The following is a 20,385-nucleotide window of genomic DNA, read 5'->3' as shown; positions in this document are numbered from 1 at the left end:
CAGGGGAGCCAAAAGCAAATAATTTCTAGGTCTCACCAAGACCTACCCACCTACCAACTTTCATAACAATGCATGTAAAGCTTCTTGCGTTATACTGTGCACAAACAAACAAACAAACAGACTGACAAACGCCACTGAAAACATAACCTTCTTGGCGAAGGTTAATATGTCTAATCGCGAGCTCGAGAAATGCCACCAATACGCACATTTTCATACATGCTATATAGACACACTTGTAACGTTGTACTCCATACAATAAAGTTTATTACCATAAACAAGAAACATTATCCAAGAAGGTGTATTGTCTGTGTTCTTTACACTTGAATATAATCTAAAGAAACCGGTAGGTATCGGCGATTCTACCAGATTGCAATGACTACCCTGATATAGGCACAACTCACAATGGTTATGACATCGATTATAACAATAATAGCAGAAAACAGTGGAATACGGTGACTATCTATTTAACCTATAACGTGATATTTCAGAAACAAAAATAATCAAAAATCAAAATGAAACTAGAAAGGTAACATTTTCAAAGCAAATGCACAATGTTTACCTTCGTATATGGTTAACCCTGTAAATTCCTACTCAAACACCTTCATACATATGGTTACACGAGTCTAAATCCCTCCTGATATAAAATGGCAAAATGATGTAACTCAACACTAGTTACCATGGTAACAGATAGTCTGGTTCAGGTCATTGACCTTTTTGATTTAGAGAAGAAGAAGAAGAGGAAACGTAGCAAAAACCATATGTTTTCCTTCTTTAAACATAATAACTATCGCTGCTCCATCACTCTTGTTTCGTATTGCCATTGCGACCGATGATAACAATGAAAGCAAAAAAAAAACCCGGTGGAATACTATAAATCAATTTGACCTGTAACGTGCATCGATATTTCATAAACTAGTGAAGAAATTTAAAAAAAATGAAAATGAAAATCGCTACTCCATCACTGCTGTTTCTTGTTACCATGACGACCGACCCAGCTGTCCATGCTGTGATGCACGCCCGATGCATCCTGGGAAGAGTCTAGCTGCCACTGTGGCATCAGCCTGTAGGGTCAGACAGACGCACGGTTAGAAATTAGCGCCACCTGGGGACGAAAACTACCCTCGGCGCCAGACTAGTAATCTCCAAGCAGATTTTTTGGTGGGGGTAAGTCTGTAACCGTTTCCCCACCCCACCAGACTAGTATCGGGCCGTTTACTCTCCAAGTAGAGGTTGATGGTGGAAGATCGTTTGCTTTTTATATATGGCCCTTTTTTTGTCGCCACCACCACCAACCTCTGCCTGCACTCGCACAGCCAAGGGAGGTTTCGACTGCAGGCAGATCTTGGGTGGGGAAATGGTTACAGACTGGCCAATTTGATACACCAAAAGATCTGCTTGGAGATTAAATATTTTCCTTGTCAGTTACTGCCGCAAACTTACCCCTTGAGGTTGGCGAAAACGGCAACTGAGCGCGGTATAACCAGCATGAACTGGTTCCTCTGTACGGCCGCAACAATCTCCCTGACCACATCATCAGGGTCCAACATGACCGTGTTCCTGGGGAAAATATTGGAATGAGTTTCGTGTTGATACAAAGAACAATTGGTCATATTCATAATATATGGCATGGCCATAAGACATTAGCCTATTTTATTTGTTTGTTGGCTCCAGCATGGTCGTACGTGTTCCTGGGGAAAATACAACAAACGAACTAGAAAGGTAACAATTGCAAAATAACTGCATAATATTACATTCGCATGGCCCAGCCTAACAAACTACTGCTTTGTTTATTCTTACTCAAACACACACACAAACACACACACACACACACACCAAACACACACACACACACACACACACACATATATATATATATATATATATATATATAGGGTTTCAAAAGGTGGCCTTACTTGAGTTGGACGCCAGTGAACATGCCGGTATTGATGAAGACCGGACAGACGCAGGTCACGTGAACACCGCTCTTCCCTTGAACCCTGATCTCCGCCTGAAACATACAGTACGGTTTTCTAGTCACGTGACTGTGGCGTAGTTTTGCGTCGGCCATTTTGGTGGTTTAAAACCTAGCGCTACACTAAGCCATGTATGTGAGGGAAAATACATGGTAATCTTAGCGCCTGTATTGCTTATTATAAACGAAGACCAAACCAGTTCGATTTTTGTCCACAAAGCCGTGTTTATTAATAGATAAAGTTTAACTTATTTTGCCATCAGGTGTTACTATAGCAAGGTTTACAACAAGTTAGTTACAGGGTCTTCGTCATGTTCGATATATATCGCCAAATACGGGCAGATTCCGTTGTAATAATTGTGTTGAAATAAAATGTGAGTGAGAGTGAGTGAGTGAGTGAGTGTGTGAGTAAGCGGGTGTGTGTGTGAGTGAGTGAGTGTGTGAGTGAGTGTGTGATTGGGTGTGATTGGGTGTGTGAGTGAGTGAGTGAGTGAGTGAGTGAGTGAGTGAGTGAGTTCGTGCGTGAGTGACTGAGTGAGTAAGTGAGTGAGTTACCCTGATGGCCTCGGCGAACCCCAGGGCGCCGAACTTGCTGGCACAGTAGTCTGCCAGCCCAGCCACTCCGAACAGCCCAGCGGATGACGCGATGCTGACAAGGTGCCCGTGATTCTGCTCCAACATGTGCGGGAGGAATGCCTTCGTCGTCTATTGGGAGAGGTTAATTGGCATAAATTAGCATAATAATGGTTAATTTGCATATATTAGCATAATGCGGACCGGACATGCCTGCCAGTCTGCCTGCTGACGCGATGCTGACCAGGTGCCCGTGGTTCTGTTCCAACATGTGGGGAAGGAACGCCTTCGTGGTCTGTTGGGAGAAGGTAATTCGCATATATTAGCATAATGGTGACTAATTTGCATATATTAGCATAATGCAGACCGGACATGCCTGCCTGCCAACATGTGCGGAAGGAACGCCTTCGTGGTTGATTTGCATATACTTGCATACTTGTGGTTTATTTGCATATATTTGCATGACGGTGGTGAATTTGCATATATTAGCATAATGTCGGCTATTTTGCATAAATTAGCGCAATGTTGATTAATTTGCAAGATTTATGTTTATGTTTTTTAAGTTTTTTTTTTCACCTATTATAATTTTTTTTCACCTAAGTTTTTTTCACGATTTTGGATCAGGGACTCAGTTATGATGGCCTTTTCTTACCCAGAAGTGTGCGTTGGTGTTGATGTCCATGGTTTTCTGGATGAGGTCATCAGGGCAGTCCAGAAACTTCCGTCCCGACACGATCCCAGCGTTGTTCACCAGGATGGTCACGTGACCCACGCTGTCTTTCACCTGTCAATCAAAAATCATGTTTGACATCAGAATCCAGGGTTTGAAATACATTTTTTTCTGACTACAAGAACTACCTACCACCCAAAATTTATGTCCAGATCTGTTGTAGTACCATAACAATCTGCTAGGGGGGCTAACATCTAATCATTCCGAGGTCTTATCAAGACCTACCCACCTACCAAATATCAAGACACCCAACCCAAGCCTCAAAGTATTGTGTTTCATACATACATACATACAGACAAACACACATAGACATAGGTTCAACGTCCGCCCGGTCACTGACCTCCTGAGCGGCCCTGTAGATGTCTTCCCTCTTGCTACAGTCGCACACAAAGCCGAACGCCTTCCCTCCTTCCTGCCGGATCATCTGCACAGTCGCCTCGTTCGCCTCCTTGTTGATGTCCCAGGCGACGATGGTGGCCCCCAGGCGGGCGAAGCTGAGCGCCATGCCGCGGCCGAGCCCGCTGCCCGCCCCGGTGATCAGCACGATCTCGCCCGAGACCGACTTCTTGCCGGCCGGGAAAACCAGCCGAACAAGGTTGATCAGTCCCCCGATCGCCGAAACCAGTAACAACACACCGTATTGTAAGGTGATCAGAATTCCTCTTAAGAGAGACATCTTCGTCTTTGAGCGGCTAACAACTTACACCTGGGGCACTCAATAGTAAGTGTTAGTGAAAGGAGTGACAGTGAACTACGGAACTACTTATAGTAACCTCTGACCGCTAGGTTAGTTTTACCCGAGCGCCCTTAAGGCCGATCACGTGATCAGTAAGTGACCTCTGACCGCTGTTAGTTTACGCAGCGCCCTTAAGGTCGATCACGTGATCAGTTGGTTAAACACCCCTGCTTTGCATGCAGTAGTCTTTGGTTTGCTTCCGGCCTACATGTTTTGGGGGCAACGCTCTGACAAAAAGGTCAAATATATATATATATGCAAATGTTTTCAAGTACGTGCAAGTACTAGTATATTGATGCTTATTGCAAAGTTTGTTTTTTTCAACACACAGGAACACACACACACACACACATACATATATACAAACATACATTCCCAAACTTGTCCACTCAGAGATCAAATTATTTCCCCCAACCCCAGTCTGAAGAAGAAAAAACCAACACTTAGACACCACGTGTTTTAGCAAAGCACAAATTGTATTTACATTATACAAATGTACAATGGAAAGAGTACAAACTTACAAACGTGTCCACACAGACTTTGTTAAATGTACAAACCTTTCCAACATCTCACAGTTTAACTATCGTCTCTTCTCTCTAATTCCTCAACTTTTAATGTTTCAACCGAGAAACAAGAATTTTTGCCAGTAATTTCACAAGAAACTGAAGCAAATTAACCTTCTCCCTGCCGCCTAACCCTGCGACCAACATAGATTTGGTGCTGAAAGTCTAATACAGCAGGGAGAAGGTTAATATTAGAATGGTCTCTACCTCTAGTGTAGCCAGTAGAACTCTTCTATTCATTCACAAATAGAAAACTAGTAGCTACAAGAATCAAGATAATGGGATTTAGATGGATTCCAGAGCAAATTTAAGTATCTTTAATTGAAATGAACTCATTACTGGCAGTTGGATTTTCACCTATGCTAAAAAGACGGTTTTTCTAATTTTTTACCGACATACTTAGAAACAGAGCAAATGCTACATGTAGCACGAGTTGAATGTTGAAACTTGTAAAATGTGTTTGAACGATTGCCGACAGAATATTTACTATATTTATGCAAAATTTTCATAGTTTGATCATTGGTTTGGCAAAGTGCAAGCAACTGCAAAAACAAAGGAAAATACTGTTCATTTTTCTACGATCGCAACATATAACATGAAACATGGTCCTTAGGAGAACTTCAGAACTTACTTAATCAGCAATTCATCTGAAAGCCAACTGGTACCATTGCTGATATCTTTAGTGCAATAACAGAATATGATAGGTTGGTGTGATTTAAAATTGCCTTGACTCTTGATGCAGTACCACCACTGACTGATAGCCGGCATTCCAGTACAGCGAAAACTCCAGAAGCACTACAAGCAAACAATAACCACTATACAATACAGAATTATGCACGAAACAAGGCAATAAAGACAGAATTCAACAAATAACACTGAGAAATGACCTCTCAATTCTAAAACTTAAGCCATTCTAGTGCTAAATTATCTTGAGTATATGAATCTTATATCCAATGTAATAACATTTAACTACAACAAAGAGGTACAGTACTTAAAACTCACAATTATAGTAAAACCTACAGAATAATAAACATATACACTGTCCTGAAAACATCTGTACAACTCATTACAAAATAAATTTGACATCATTGTTACAATCATTGATCTGCCTGTGGTGCATCTATATAATAGACCACATCTCGAGACAACAGAGAAATAATAACAGAAAAACTGCTACAATCATCGTAATTCCCAACTGCCAATTTTCTTCCATTCAAACCCAAATGTTTCTCTTAGGCCACACCAATTCAATTTGTTGGGTCTTAAAAATGAGATCCTTGACTGCAGTGATAAAAAATTAGCAGAGTCTGACAAAAAAGACTACACCAAAAATTTTGACAAAAAAGCCTACTAGATATATTATTAGGCAAATGCAAGTTTTCCACCCAGCCTTCTGTCTTGTGTTTTGTCTTCATGCTACATTTGTACTTTGAAATGTCTGGAACCAAGGAAATATATTGGTGTGGCCTCAAAACATTTTCAAACCTTCTTCACTTATGCAGTTATGTCCATAAGTAGGCAAGACTCACTGGTAGGGTTTAATCAACGCAAACAACCTACAGTAATATCAGTGACAGTATTCTGTACAAAAAGTCCACTATTTAGAATTGCTGACAAAAGATACTGTGTTCAAACTGAGTTCATACAAGACAACTCTCTTTCATGCACACATGTACTTGTAATTGTACCTCTCTGCTTCCATTTACTTTATTCAACCCTATACTGTGTAGATTTAACTGTAAGAAACTCAGAGTCTGCAAAATTGTCTTTTCTTCACGTCTTCCTACCCTGACGTTGATCATAGACCATTCCTGCATATACATGTACACACTTTGGCCAATACCCTTCAGACTTTCCCTATATAATGTTTCAATCTTATACATACTTTTTCTTTTTCCCTGTCATTCTTTTATACTTTTTTTCTGTACTATTTCGACTCAGCCGTACAGAGTACTACCATATCCTCTCTTCTTTTAAAGTTTAAACTATTTCTCACAATGAAGTTGATTTTAACTTTGGTGGAAAGATTCCTGTATTCTTAAATCTTCAGCCATAGATATACATAGATTCTGTAATAGGCTTTCTCTACTTTTTTTTGTCTACGAATAGTATTTTCAATTATATGAGGTATGTGCTTTTTTTGTTAACCAAAAATATCTTGGACGGTGCCACTTTTAATTTAATACCAACTTTTTTCATTAAGCACACACTCTTTCTTTTGTCATATGCAGCACCAAATTTTTCCCTTTCCCACAACAGAAGACCTGTACCTCCCCATTTGAAAGTGGAATGGTCCAAAAATGCCAACAGTTACGACTACCCTATTGCTACTGTAATGGTTCAGGCCAGAGACATACATATATACAAAGAACATCAGGGGCAAAAAACACCCCCGCTTCGACAGTAGTATTGCCCAGATCTACACTAGTTACTACAAGTGGTCACACATTCTGGACCATCCGAATTAGACAAATGGGGGTGGACAGCATGCGCTGGGAGAGAGATCACAGTTGTGTGTGTAAGGTTACACAGTCAGCCTGCCCTCCTGTAGTGTGGGTTGTTACTTTAGATGAAGGGTGGGGAGTTTTCCACATCTATTCCACTGCTGGGCCGTCCCTGAAGAAAAAACACAACAACAAACAATATTGTTTACTATTGTCATACACAATATGACCATTGAAAAAATTAAAATGGCCTTACTCAGAACAAAGTGTTGCTTTTAACTCTTTAATCAAGCATTTTGCACTTGCCAACATTATGACCCCTGACCTAACCTCTGCACTTTGACATGGTGTAGGAAATTCAGTTTGACCTCTGACATAGTTTGAGAGACAAAATTGCTTTGGGTCTAAGGACACGGAATATCACACACTGTATAATACTCAATGAGAAAACCTAAACTCTATACAGAGTGTAAACCAAGAACTCAGAGAACAGAGTAACACAAAAAACCAGCATGAACAGGCAGGTTAGAATGTGGTTAAAACAAGATGAGTAAAGAATACACAATCATAAGAAAAGAAGCAAAAGTATGTTGATGAAGGTTAGACACCCACTGCAGGTAGAATATTACAAAATGCAAAACAAGTCAAGCAACTGGATTGGTTTTCAGAAGAGCCATTCTTCATAGAATTTATCCAGTTGTTTGTTTCATTTTGCATTACGTAAAGAAGAGGTTTTAGTAGTTTTCAGGAGAAAATTAATGACAAAATCAAAGATGCCACCAAGAGTACCTCCAGAGAAAGAAGTTTTTCCCTTCACCTGTGACTAACAAGTAGAACTGGTACTGAAACAAAACAAAACAAGGGAAGGTACATTAAACATAGGGACGGCATGCAAACAAACAATATCAACATAGGTGCTGACTAAAGACTTGTATGAGTTTATTAAAGCTTTACATCTCATCTATTTGTAAATGTATTGAGGAGACAAGGAAATATATGAGACGTCACAGAAGCAGTGGATTGCTCATTCCTTGACAAAGATTGGAGCGGGTCAGTTGCAAGTTTGGGTAAGTCCAGTTTATTGTGTTGAAAATATTAATGTTTGAATGGTTTCTTTATAATTTGAACTATAAGTATAACTATACATGTAGCATTATTATAGTTATACTTTAAATTATAAAGATACCTGTTTCAGAATGACTTCTAGTTCTAACAAGAAGGTAAGAAAATATATCAAAATAGACAAAACCTAATATTGGACTGGTACTATCTTTGAAAATGAGTATGGTGGTGCTAGGATTAAAGTACAATTGGGGAGGGGGGCACCATGGTTCTATTCTGTAGGTAGAGAGCTTTCAGCAACAGAAGAATATAATCTGGAGTACTTACACATACATCTATGTCTTTTTAATGTAATTTTACTGTACTTTTTCTGTGCTATGTAGCTATGCCATTTTAGATGTGTTTGAGCCTTGGAAGACTAGCCCAGCAGGGCTAAAGGGTTTCGTAATAAATAAAATGAAAGGGGGGCACCGTGGTTCCATCTTGTAGGTAGCTCCTTCAGCACTGAGAAACATAATGAGGAGTACTTACACATACATGGGCTGCAGCTGCATGTGGGAGGTTTTCTGTGGAGCCTGGTACGCTGAGTACGAGTCAAAACCACCTATGAAGTCAACTGGAGGGAAAAACAACATTTTTCAATTGCTGCGGGTAAAATTGGATAAACATTTAAGGACAAGCTATATTTTGCACAGAATGATCTGTACTCTTCGTGTCATTCTGACTATCAAGAAGACAAACTTGCAGTACAATTTATTAAAGAAGCAAACAGGGAATCATAGATTTTAGTTCTGAAAAACTACTGTAACTCTAGGTTATTGTGAACAGTTATTTGTGGGTGCTTGCACTGCACTATGTGACCGCTAGGGGGCTCTCTTATGTCAGTCAGTCCGAAAAACCTTCTTTGCATTATAATCACTACTTTCCATTTGCATTTTGTAGCTCTTAAATTGAATTAACTATCATATGTTGTTTCTTTCAACACTCAACCACTCATAACATTTCTGGCTTAAAAACTGTACAAAATACACTGACAAAAAGGTAAGAAATTTATAACTCACAACTGTCGTCTTCTTCTGTGAACATGTACACCACATAGATGCCGTAGATGAACCCTATGATCTGTAACAACAGTAACAGGACACTGGTCAATACTAGAACCATTCTTATATCAATGAAGGTTAGACATCAGGCTAGAACACTGTGTAAAACATAATAATCACAGAGAACACAAATATCTACCGGGCATACGTAGGCACATCAGTGCAGGTATGTAGGAAAAAGTATTTTGTGCCCTGGTTTTTATGTCTCATCAAGCTTCTAATGTGTTTCTTATCTTAGCTTGATAGCTCTGCCCAGATAGTGACATAGCTTGATTAGGGTGATCTGTCTCTGTAAGAGAAATGCAGCTTTAATGTGATTTTTATGTCCCAAACTGTATTAGCCTGATGACGTGGATGTGCTGAGAGAAGGTTCCGTGACCTTGGTGCATGTAATTATGTCCTTGGGGAAATAAAACACACTTTAAAATCAGCTGATTTATGTACTAATCTGTTCTTGGATCATAAAAGTCGTTTTTTCAAGATGCCTGTACATCGGGTTTCAGATTAGACCTTTGTAAAATTGTAATGTACTCCTATGAAGGTTAGACATCCAGGTGATGAGACACCTCCACAGGCCGGACCTTCATTTACACTGGTGTTCAGATCTGGAACCAACTCCCTGACACCATTGTGGGTGACATCTACAACAACGGACTGCAGTCCTTTAAAGTCAGAGTCCATCGACACCTCCTTCATTGCAATTGAGAACTTGGCGGCTGTGAGCCACTGATTGCCCACTGATTGAGCCATTGTACAATCAGTGGGTATTGCTCACTACAGCACATTATAATAAAAAAAAAAACACACACAAAAAAAACAGATACAAAAGGCAGACGTTTCAGACGTTTGAATCGTAGCATGGATCATTTCCAGATAATATATGGAGCCTAGAAACTAGAATCAAGAGGTTCTGCATTCAAATCCATTGCAGAGAAACAAAAAGATGTACGAACTTAGAGCCACATGGGTTGGGTCGTGTGGGGTAAAGACAGAGCGTTAGGCTCGGAACCAAGAGGTCCTGAGTTTGAATCTTGCCATACCACCAATCTTGTGCCCTTGAGGATTTCCTCACTTTACTGAAGTGAAAATAATTTTGCGTTGGTGGCGACAAAAAAATAAGTAGAAAGAACTTGAGTCTGCTGTCAGAATGTCTTGTAATAAATGTTGAAATAGAAAAACCAACTCACAGCCAGTAAAATTTGAATTGCAGCATGGATCATTTCTACATAATACATGTATGTGGAGCCTAGGATCTAAAAGTTCTGGGTTCTAACCCCGTGCAGGGAACAAAAAGATCCCAACTCACAGCCAGTAAAATTTGAATTGCAGCATGGATCATTTCTACATAAGTGAAGTCCAGCAGGCAGCCGGAGACGACGGGATTGGTCGACGCTGCTGTGGAGTTGGAGACCTGACAGCCAATCCCGTGCTCCCGCCACCAGCTGATGCTCTGTGGCGCGCCCAGCGTCAGCGCTGGCGTTTCCTAGGCAACACAGAACAAACGTTAGACAACATTGTTAAACATTGAACTTTATTCCAACACACAATTATACAGAGATCAAATTTTCTCTGTGTAATTGTGTGTTGGAACAAAGTTCGTTTTACTATAATGATTACTACCAACACACATTAACTTTCATGATAGTTAGACTACATTTTTAGGCCACACCAATTTGATTTATTGTTATGTGGATTTTCGCAGGAAATATATTGAAACCAAGTCCCACTCTTTGCAGAGCATAGGGGTGGTGCCCATCTCCATTTCTGTAGCAGTTGTGCAAGGCACTACAGCAGGGGGCTAGTCCACTGGTAGTGGTGTGGGTTTGACCTTCCCATACTCTTTCTCAAATGTGCTGAGTGCTAAGCAGTATGTGCCATGATTGCAAATGAAACAGGTGGATAAAAAAAAAACAGGACTATACATCCTATGAGAGAATAATGGTATTGCTAGGTAACCAATGCCATTGCTAGGTAACCAAAACTGTTGCTTGGTAACCAATTCTGTTGCTAGGTAACTAGTGGTGTTACTAGGTAACCAGTGCTGTTGCTAGGTAACTGATGTACTTACTACAGTGAGACTGCCCAGTTCCAGGTATACACAGATGACAAAAATGTTCCAGGCCACCCACAGAACTCCCCACGTACAGTACTGGAAAAAAAACATGGCAAATACGATTAGACCCAGGCAACCCACATGATTACCAACTGTGCAAAGGACTGTTGGAACCTTAGAAACATTACGAGTCTGACTCTAAATGAAATAAAACACATTTTCTTTGCGTCTTACTCTTAGATTTAGTGTTGAGGGTGTGTGTGTTGGAAATTTTTTTTTCTGTTTGTAATTTTGTCAAATCTTTGGTTTACGCTTTTCCTCCTCAGTGCCATCAACATCACTTTGAGTTTAACATGCTATGTAAAAAGCACACAGATGTGAAGAGGAACATATACTCACCACCACAATATATCTTGGTCTGTACTGATAGGTGCCGAACAGTCCCAGTATGACACAGATGATCTGGAAGAAGTTCCCAATGATGGGAGCCCACATGTAGCCCAGGAAGTCAAACACTTGTCTCTCTACTGTAGCAATCTAAAAAGAAAAACATAGAAACAAACGTTAGAGTTTTCTACAATATAACACATTTATCTTTCTACTGATAATATCTGGAAGAAGTTCCCAATGATGGGAGCCCACATAGCCCAGGAAGTCAAACACTTGTCTCTCTACTGTAGCAATCTGGCAGGGAAAATACAACAATTCATTGACATGAAAGTTCATCTGAGTTGGTAAATTACATTATGAAAAACTTTAACTTTTCTCCAACAATTCATTAACGTTAGACTTTTCTTTGCATATAACTCTGTAAGGTGTCTCTTTACTGTATGCAATTTGGAAGGAAAACATACAACAAATTCATGATCACTAACATTAGACTTTTGCTATAATAGTATAACAGTAATTTTACAGACTTCTCTAAACTATTACCAAGAAATCTCAGATTATTATTATTATTACAGACATTATCATTACACAACAGTTCTAACTGACTTGTTTGGAAGGGGCTAGCTACTGAGAAATCCATAGGATACATTCACAATAGCTTTCTTGCATTCATGCATCTTTAAGTAAATGTTTCGGGTTACAGTTGTCACAGGACCCTAGCGTAACCCTTCTGAGGTGGTTCTATGTTCTGTTTGTCATTAAAACTGGTTTCAGGGACAAACTGTAAAAACAGGGCAGGACAACAACATGGGCTCAAGGTCATATAGGAAAGTCATCAGGACACTCCTACTCTGGGTCCCCCCATGCAGACCCTTATATATGGCACCAAAAAGAAGCATATACCGGATTGTTGAGCTATCTTTTCAATAAACGTGTGTATGTTTTTTTTCCATGTAGAAGTTTGATGTCTGATTCTATGTCCCATACACTGTCACACAAATCCAAGAATTTATTATTTTTCTGACACTTAGACTTACTTAGATGCCAAGACTATCCTGTATACTCAAATACATTTTATATGTACAAAAATACCTACAAAAATATTTGAGTGCACCAGTGCACCCACAGAAAAAAAAGGGTGCACAGCTCCAATTTTGGGTGCACTAAGGTGCACATGCACCCAGTATTTCCAGCCCTGCTATATAGGATTGTCAGATCTGTGCTATGTTGTCTTACAGGTCAAAGATGAGTAGATTTTGGCCTGTCCACATGGACTTGGCAGTGTTCCCTACATATAACATCCTGTCAGTAGTCCCTGGCACACAGCCTAGAGGGCAGGGGGCACACTGGTTACAGCTAACACGAATCTGCCAAGACAAATATAGCGCTAGCTTTACCCTGACCTATCCTACTAAACCATCCACGATTTATTTTTGTAGGGAAAGATGTACTGTATACCCAGGGTAGGGCTTGCTTTTTACTGGTTTTAAGTTCTAGCAATGGTATTTCGGACTGTTAGCTGATACACGTTGGTTCTGGGCAAGCTAACAGAAAGAAAATTTGCATGTGTTACAGTCTATTTGTATTTAAAACAAATACAAATTTTTGCACGGAAAATGCTGCAAAATCCACTCTAGGGTCTTTCTAAATTATATATACCATAGTAATCCATCAGAATTGCACTAGATTGACTGTGATTCCGGATGGAAAATCTAAATATACATTCTCTAACACACAGGTATACAAATTATGTAGCTGTCAAATTCAATTTGTTTCATGTAAATTTACCAGTACATAGCTAGCGCTGGTACATGATATATCTAGCTCAATGGGTTGGTGCCAGCACAGTTAATGTTCTCGCTATGCATCTAACGCCCTTGGTTTATATTAGACTCCCTGTGCCTGACGCCTACTTAACTAAGTAGCTGTATGTGTATACATGCAGATTAGTCAACCTTAACTCTGGTCATACACTAATCTTAACACACAGGAATCGAAAGGAGTTTTCTTTAGAATACACTAGCCTTCGGAAGACACGTCAGTTTTTGGCATTTAGCTGGTTTATATAAATAAATGCATGGCTTTTCAAGCATTTCCCCCAGCCTGGTACACAGCATATACATGTAATTGACACAGTGATTAGTGTGTAATTCGTTCAGGACCATGACTATATCCGTACCACTGAGAATTCTTCTTGATTTCCCCTCAGTAATTAACAGTGTCGTTAGCGTTATTGAAACAGTAATGAACTTGCTCATCATGACCAAAATGTGTGACATTGAACTTGTAATGGCACCAGTGAGTGGAACAGCCATGTATGTGCGGTTTTGCAAATGCATACTGATCAGGATACAAAATCAGATTGTAAAAGTGAAATAGAAATTCACATTAGTCACCCAGGGTAGTACATGTAGCTGTTTGTTTGTTATACAAGAAAACTATCATATTTCTTTGTCAAAACATTGCAGTTACTAGAAATAATAAATACCAATGATGCATGCAAGGCTTATGATTGTAATGATATACTTTATGTATGTACTGAGTAACTCAATTACCTATGTTATAATAACTTACATACCAGGGATATTCGAGCAAATTTAGACCAGGGTGGAGCTCACTTGGTTTGGAGAAGGTTCTCATTTGCCCCAAACAAGCACACTTTGGTGAATTTAAGCTAAATTTCCAGTTTAAACATTACCAAGGTGGCACTAATATCAAACAAAGGCAGCACAGCGGTAGCACCATGATTCCATTACTCTTACTTACATCATGTTGGGAGTCAGTAAGTCTAACCTAATTTCATGCAGAAATGTTTTGTTTTATGAGAATTTCTTATACATGTATCTTACTTTTTTACTGTGGTGCACCTGTGACCGGTAGGGTAATGTGCCCCCGGAACACCCTAGATTGTGAGCAGTCTCCTCCAAGTCTGATCATGAAGTGAACGTGGGCTGATGGAAAAACATTTCGAGCTAGCTAGAGCCGTGGTGTGTGGCACTTTCAAATTCCCACAAACATGTCCCCTGTTTAGACCTTATCTCCATGACAAGTACCAGAAATTCCCAACTTCCTTGTGTCTCGTTAAACCCTGACAGAGTTTCCTGAACGGATCACAGATCAGCCAAATTATCTCACAGAAAACTGCTTCCTGTGCCAGTAACCAAGGCAGGAAATACTTACTCGGTGTAAATGACACTTAGATGCAGTTTTGTACATCCAAAATTTGAGCTGTGAGCCTAAATTTTTGACAGTGGGTGTCACTAAATGATCATGTAGGGTAGTACAGGGAGGGGGGGGTGGTAATTAGCTTAACATAATAAATGGTATAATTGCTAAAATAATTACAACTTTACAATAGTAATAAAATAAGAACACTTTTGATGTAAAACTGCATGTTCTGTTTGCTGAAAACTCCAAACTCAAAAGGTTGCCAGAAACAAGCAATGCGTAGTTTTCTTTACACAAAATTCCACAGGAGATCCAGAGATATCCATACACACTAGGGGAGACTTAGACAGAAACTCTCTAAAGTCTACCCTAAAGGCTAATTGTAGGCTGCCAGCTTACATGTTGAGCCACAGGACTATATATGTACTAAATCTAACCCTACAGCTTTAAACTAACATATGGAATGGCTGCAGATTTAGTCATGAAACTTGTACATATAATTTGTATTCATTACAATATACGTATCTTTATGTAAGGGTGAATGCAAACAAAATTGAAATTTTAGCTGAAAATTTCCAGACAAATATATAAATAGCAGACTTAGTCATCTCTAGGGCTTTGGAATAAATATTATTTGAGTTTCCGTTTAAAATTGCCACGCTTATTGTACTACTAAATTCTAGATCTTGGGAGGGGTTCAGAAGTGGACAAAGGAATGAAAGACACTCTTAAGTTCCTAACAGAAGCACTGCCAGACCAGTCTTCCTCTCTTTGGTACTGCCTTACAGCTCAACCAAACAGTCTACACAGCTCGTACAAAAGCCTTTTCTTACACTATTCATGCCACTACACTGCACTACACCAATAACCTACTTGTATGGCCAGTCCCTTAAATCAATGATTAACTGTTTTGTACTTGATGACTTGCAACGTACACTACCGGTACATGAATTTAATGCAGAACTTTAAAGTTTGAATTTGAACAAACAACCGTAAGTGTAACCAAGAATGTTATCTACCTATACCATCTCCTTGGTGCAACATAACATGTACCTGCACAGTATTATGTTGAGTTCATTTCAGAGCTGAAAGAAGCCTTTTGTTCAGGAGAGTAAAAGGAAAATTGGAGGTAAGCTTCTTACAGTTAGACTCAACACAATGGATCAATGACTGTAGCCTTCAGACCAGTCAATTCTGACACGGGGAGGGTCAGCTTAAAATGACCACTACACAAATACTACGTAGATGCATAATTTTGTTTTCTAGTATTTTTACGAAAAAACAAACAAACAAGAAAGTATGGAGACGGAGGATAGCTGATAAATTTTCTTCTGGAAACAAATCTTTGCACAATCTTCTTCTTCAAAAGTCTGTGTGACTGACTTTAGGCTACATGATTTTACTGTACCACAGCAGAAATGGTCTATACTCTATTGAAACCTGGAGTAAAATTTCAACAGAACCCCTATAGGGGAAGGGAGCAATGCTCATCTAACAGCTATAAATAACACAGTGGGGTGTGATTAGGGAGTTTTCATGTCCTGACAGTCAATATAACACCCCCAGATTAGCCTCATACCCAAACAATACAATATACTGTACCACCCCCAGATTAGCCTCAGTACCCTAACAATACCAGGGGTGGGCTGTGATCATTATAGGGTGTGACAAATTGTTTATTGATATACTAGAGTATTCCAGCTATCCATGGCTTGGACCATACTGTCAATATGGATTAGATTCAATTTGGGTATCATATTTCATGAATTAGCAAAGATGTTGTCTCCAAGAAATGAGTTCAGGATTTGTAACAAAAAGTTGGCATTTCCAAATGCAGACATAACATTTGTAATTTAACACAAATTCAATTTCAAGGCACTGAGTGACTGAATTTAGAAGATGCTGAATTAAACTTTGACAATGAAAAGAACATTCTGTAAAATACAAAGTCAAACTTTTGAAAAGACTATGAAACCAAAAAAAGACTGTCGTGTATTGAACATGGTGACATGAAATAACTTCTTTTGTCGATTTTAGTATTACTGATCATATACGGACAGTAACATGTTCCTTTGTATCTAAACTGAAGTTAATAGTTTTAAACCTGGGGCATGATCAGGTAGTCAGGGTCATGTGAGTTCAGCCAACTGTGCTCTGTCAAACAAACACTCCGTTCTCGTGGGAAAACTGCCTCAGGCGGGACACAGGACCTCATTCAATGTTTCCACTATCCACCTGGTTCTAGCAACAGTCAGGACTTTCTAGGGTATCCAAAGTAGAGAATCTGTAGCCTGGTTACCAGACCTAATATTATAGCTCCTGAGTCCTACATCCTCTCTCTCTTTATTGTGGAGAGGATGTAGGACTCCGGTAGCCTGGGTATCATCTGGATTTTCGCTCCGCAGCGCTGATTTTCGCTTCGCAATGCTCGCGTTAAATCCAGATGGTACCCAGGCTAGGACTCGGGAGCTATAATAGGTCTGGTAACCAGGATCATAGAGAATCTGTTGTTCCAGTCATAGTTTTCTCCAATCTAAGACTACACTAATTTATTTCAATGGTTCTGAGATTGTGAAAATGCAGCAAGCATACGTCACAAAAGTAAAGGGCTGGGAGGAAAACTTGAACATGACTGTACTCTTTATCAATATGGCAATTTAAACTGAGTACACCTACCTACGCTTAAATCTGATCCTCTTGTTTTCTTTGTGTACTTTTTTTAACTGAGAAACAACAAATCAAATCTGTATGGCCTAACACAAGTCAGTGACAAGTACGATACAAAAACAAAAAGTTCAGGGTTGTTCAAAAATGTGATTCCCAGATCCTGATGTTGTCAGCTTTTTTCCAGATAAGGATCTGACACCAGAGTCAGAAGATAATGATTTGTTTACAGTGAGGCATACAAAAGGTATGTAACGCCTCTGTCATTAGACAGTCATTATGGTTGGTTAGGCAGTAAAGGTGATATAATATTTTCCATAAGTTTTTTAAACTGTCTACCCATAACTAAGTAACATACATATTTAGCAAAAGGCTACTTCAGCAAAGAATGTGGGTTCAGTTCTTGTCTTCCCTACATTTTGCAATACAACACCAATTCATTTGTGATAGTGTTACAGTACAAAGAAGTTGCCTCCTTGCCTTCATGAGTTAATTAGTAAGTTACTTAATGTGAGATTTTCCATAAAACATAGGCAAGCTACGTCAATGAAGGTTAGACATCCAGGTAATACGATACGCCAAAAAACAGTTACTCAAGCAACTGGATATGATTTTGAAAACATATTTTGAAAACATATATTTTCAAAATCATATCCAGTTGCTTGAGTAACTGTTTTTTGGCGCATAGGTAAGCTATACTAGTATATAATCTGCAGTAGGGAAAGCTTGTTCCATGTTCATGCAATTCGTAGCCAAGGTAACATTTTTTTTAAAACTTAATATATAGCTTATCGGGCCCCCTAATAGCTATACTTAAGAGTCATCATTGGCAGATGACCCAAATTTTGCTTAACTGTTATCCGGAACCCCCCATGCAGGCCCCCAGTTATCTGAGGATCTGAGGGGTTTATGGAGCTCCTGTAAGGAAGTAGTAAGTGGCTGCAGATTGGTTGATAACAAGGAGCTAAAGTGGCTAAAATGGATCCCAAGAAATTCTCTCCTGGCAGAAATATTATCCGGCACGCAATTTGTCAACATTAAACTCTTGAACTGTGCACCTAAACACAAGACACAGATTTCTTTTCTCCAGACCCCCTGGCTGTCAGAAGCATTTCCGAAGAACACAACAACATCTGACTTCAATTCGACTTGGATTAGAACCAGGCACCGCTAGTGCAAGGGTCAACATATTGATAGCAAGGACTGGATCCCATCTATCTAAAGGAAAACACATCCCCACATTTTGCAGTTTCACTCTGTGTATGCAAAACCGACTAAGCCTGGTCGAAACATTTTCTACAGAGAGATTGGCATGTTTGTGTGTGTGGAGATATCATTAAAATTGCTGCACACTTACATATGCGTTAGCCTTGAGGTCTGGGCTAGTACTACACAGATTCAAGAGGTTGGCCTTTTTTTCAGGGTGGGAGGGGGGCACTACACGTCCAAAGCAAAACAGCATAAACCAGTGTTTTTGGCAAAGATCACACATTCCCATGTATGTTTACAAAGCTTACGTTATATCTGTGTCATCTAGCATACCCACAGCTGTTAAATGCTGTGCTAAAATCGTACAATTCGTACAAATTATCTGCTTGTTTTAAATCGAACACCTAGGCCGCCATGTTGGGCTAGGTCTTTGCGTGTGGTTACGATTTCAACATGTGGTGTTGTGTTTGTTCTTGGTCTACAAGGACAGCTACTGATCAAACAATGGCGAGATTTAAATCTAGAACCCTCTAGTCTAGTCCGTCTATCGTTTATAGGAGTTTTATTCCAGTAGGAATCGCTAGAATGGTTATAAAATTGAGGGGGTTTGAAGTAGGGTACAGCGCGAACGCCGGTTGTAGCCCCAAGCTTCGAGTGGCGCTGTAAGGTGAGAATTTCGCGGAAAATCGGGCGATCTGGAGGGTAAAAAGAGATAAATTGGACTCACCAACTGTAGAAAACATAACGCTATGAGTGTACACCTCCCACTACAGCAGCTCATGGTGAAAACTGGGGAAAATCCGCGATTTTTCGTGTCGTTTTTGCCGTCCGACGGTCAACCTCAAACTTTTCTGTTTATACCGCTTCACTCAGGGCGGAGGAAACGAGCCTTCCGCGAGACAGAATAGAGTCCGCGTAATAAAACTATTCACTCTTCCTTACGATTAAATATTCCCACTAGAATTAAACTTATTTCATGCAAACCATTTTTACTTCATTTTTTTTTCTCAGACTATCATATTTGACCGTTTTATTTTACTTCGGTCCGCGGATTGTTACTAAAGTTTATCATGACGTCATTGACCATATTTGGGCAATACACATCTGTAGGCTGAAATCACCTGTTCGTCTGGGGCCGGACGTGCGAAGTTCTTCCCTCAAAACTCTCAGAAAACGGACATTTTTCCTCAAAAATGGTTTCCTAAACGTCATCCTACATAGAAAAGACTACAATAACGCATATGCTTGTAGTTTGGAGTATTTTATTAGCCTATAAAATAGGTAAATCATGGTTTGAGACAAGACCTCTTTGTCACTTTCCCCAGGTGACTAAAAAGGTAAACATCAGGACTGGTGCAATACACAACCAGGAAGTGACTTAGTAAAGCTGCCATTTCACGGGAAATACTAGGGTGGGGCAAAGAGAGGTTTCAATTTCAAAGAAATCAAAGCCTGCTGTAAATGTAATCATAATAATCATTTACTACCACTTTTCTGTATAATCTTGATACATTTGTAACATTACTTCCATCCCAATCATACAACAATCAAATGTTACCATTACACTACCATAGGACAGTGTTATCTGCTATCAGAGAAGACAATAGGGGTCTGGGCAAACACAAAAGATATAAAAAATGTGGGCTAACAAAAGAAAGTGACATAATATAATCTATTCATACACATATCAAACTCTACTACGAGATAAAATACTAGTG

The 20,385-nt window shown here is 39.5% G+C and overlaps 2 protein-coding genes across 4 annotated transcripts; both read right to left on the bottom strand.

Annotated features, from left to right (window-relative positions):
• Positions 1–281: 281 nt before the first annotated feature.
• LOC109472987 (epidermal retinol dehydrogenase 2-like) lies at positions 282–3,966 on the bottom strand. Its single transcript, XM_019772851.1, has 6 exons — positions 3,616–3,966; positions 3,198–3,329; positions 2,528–2,677; positions 1,914–2,008; positions 1,441–1,557; positions 282–1,061 (listed from the first exon to the last, which is right to left on the bottom strand). Exons 1-6 carry the CDS (start codon positions 3,949–3,951, stop codon positions 959–961), a joined length of 933 nt encoding a protein of 310 aa, XP_019628410.1. The 5' UTR covers positions 3,952–3,966; the 3' UTR covers positions 282–958.
• A 502-nt stretch (positions 3,967–4,468) lies between these two features.
• LOC109472997 (sodium/potassium-transporting ATPase subunit beta-1-interacting protein 2-like) lies at positions 4,469–19,547 on the bottom strand. Of its 3 annotated transcripts, none has more exons than XM_019772866.1 (8): positions 19,395–19,547; positions 11,636–11,773; positions 11,252–11,332; positions 10,490–10,666; positions 9,142–9,202; positions 8,612–8,696; positions 7,808–7,860; positions 4,469–7,190 (listed from the first exon to the last, which is right to left on the bottom strand). In XM_019772866.1, the coding sequence occupies exons 1-7, from the start codon at positions 19,446–19,448 to the stop codon at positions 7,842–7,844; spliced, it is 615 nt and encodes a 204-aa protein (XP_019628425.1). In that variant the 5' UTR covers positions 19,449–19,547; the 3' UTR covers positions 4,469–7,190; positions 7,808–7,841. The 3 variants fall into 3 exon arrangements, with proteins under 3 accessions (XP_019628425.1, XP_019628426.1, XP_019628424.1); XM_019772867.1 differs by having other exon boundaries at positions 7,836–7,860; XM_019772865.1 differs by lacking the exon at positions 7,808–7,860.
• Positions 19,548–20,385: the final 838 nt, after the last annotated feature.

This window comes from Branchiostoma belcheri, unplaced genomic scaffold (genome assembly GCF_001625305.1).
Source record: "Branchiostoma belcheri isolate BF01 breed outbred unplaced genomic scaffold, Haploidv18h27 scaffold29, whole genome shotgun sequence".
Taxonomy (NCBI): Eukaryota; Metazoa; Chordata; class Leptocardii; order Amphioxiformes; family Branchiostomatidae; genus Branchiostoma; species Branchiostoma belcheri.
Note: the sequence above shows the minus strand (reverse complement) of the source record. Positions and strands in the feature narration are given on the sequence as shown.

Excerpts from the sequence above, each read along its gene's own strand:
- LOC109472987 (XM_019772851.1), bottom strand. The coding sequence starts at position 3,951 with ATGTCTCTCTTAAGAGGAATTCTGATCACCTTACAATACGGTGTGTTG. Across the intron at positions 3,330-3,615 it reads TCTACAGGGCCGCTCAGGAG|GTGAAAGACAGCGTGGGTCA; the intron begins GTCAGTGACCGG and ends TTTGATTGACAG. Across the intron at positions 1,062-1,440 it reads GTTTTCGCCAACCTCAAGGG|GCTGATGCCACAGTGGCAGC; the intron begins GTAAGTTTGCGG and ends CTGACCCTACAG.
- LOC109472997 (XM_019772865.1), bottom strand. The coding sequence starts at position 19,448 with ATGAGCTGCTGTAGTGGGAGGTGTACACTCATAGCGTTATGTTTTCTA. Across the intron at positions 11,774-19,394 it reads CGTTATGTTTTCTACAGTTG|ATTGCTACAGTAGAGAGACA; the intron begins GTGAGTCCAATT and ends TTTTCTTTTTAG. Across the intron at positions 7,191-8,611 it reads CAGCTGCAGCCCATGTATGT|GGACGGCCCAGCAGTGGAAT; the intron begins GTAAGTACTCCT and ends TTTTTTCTTCAG.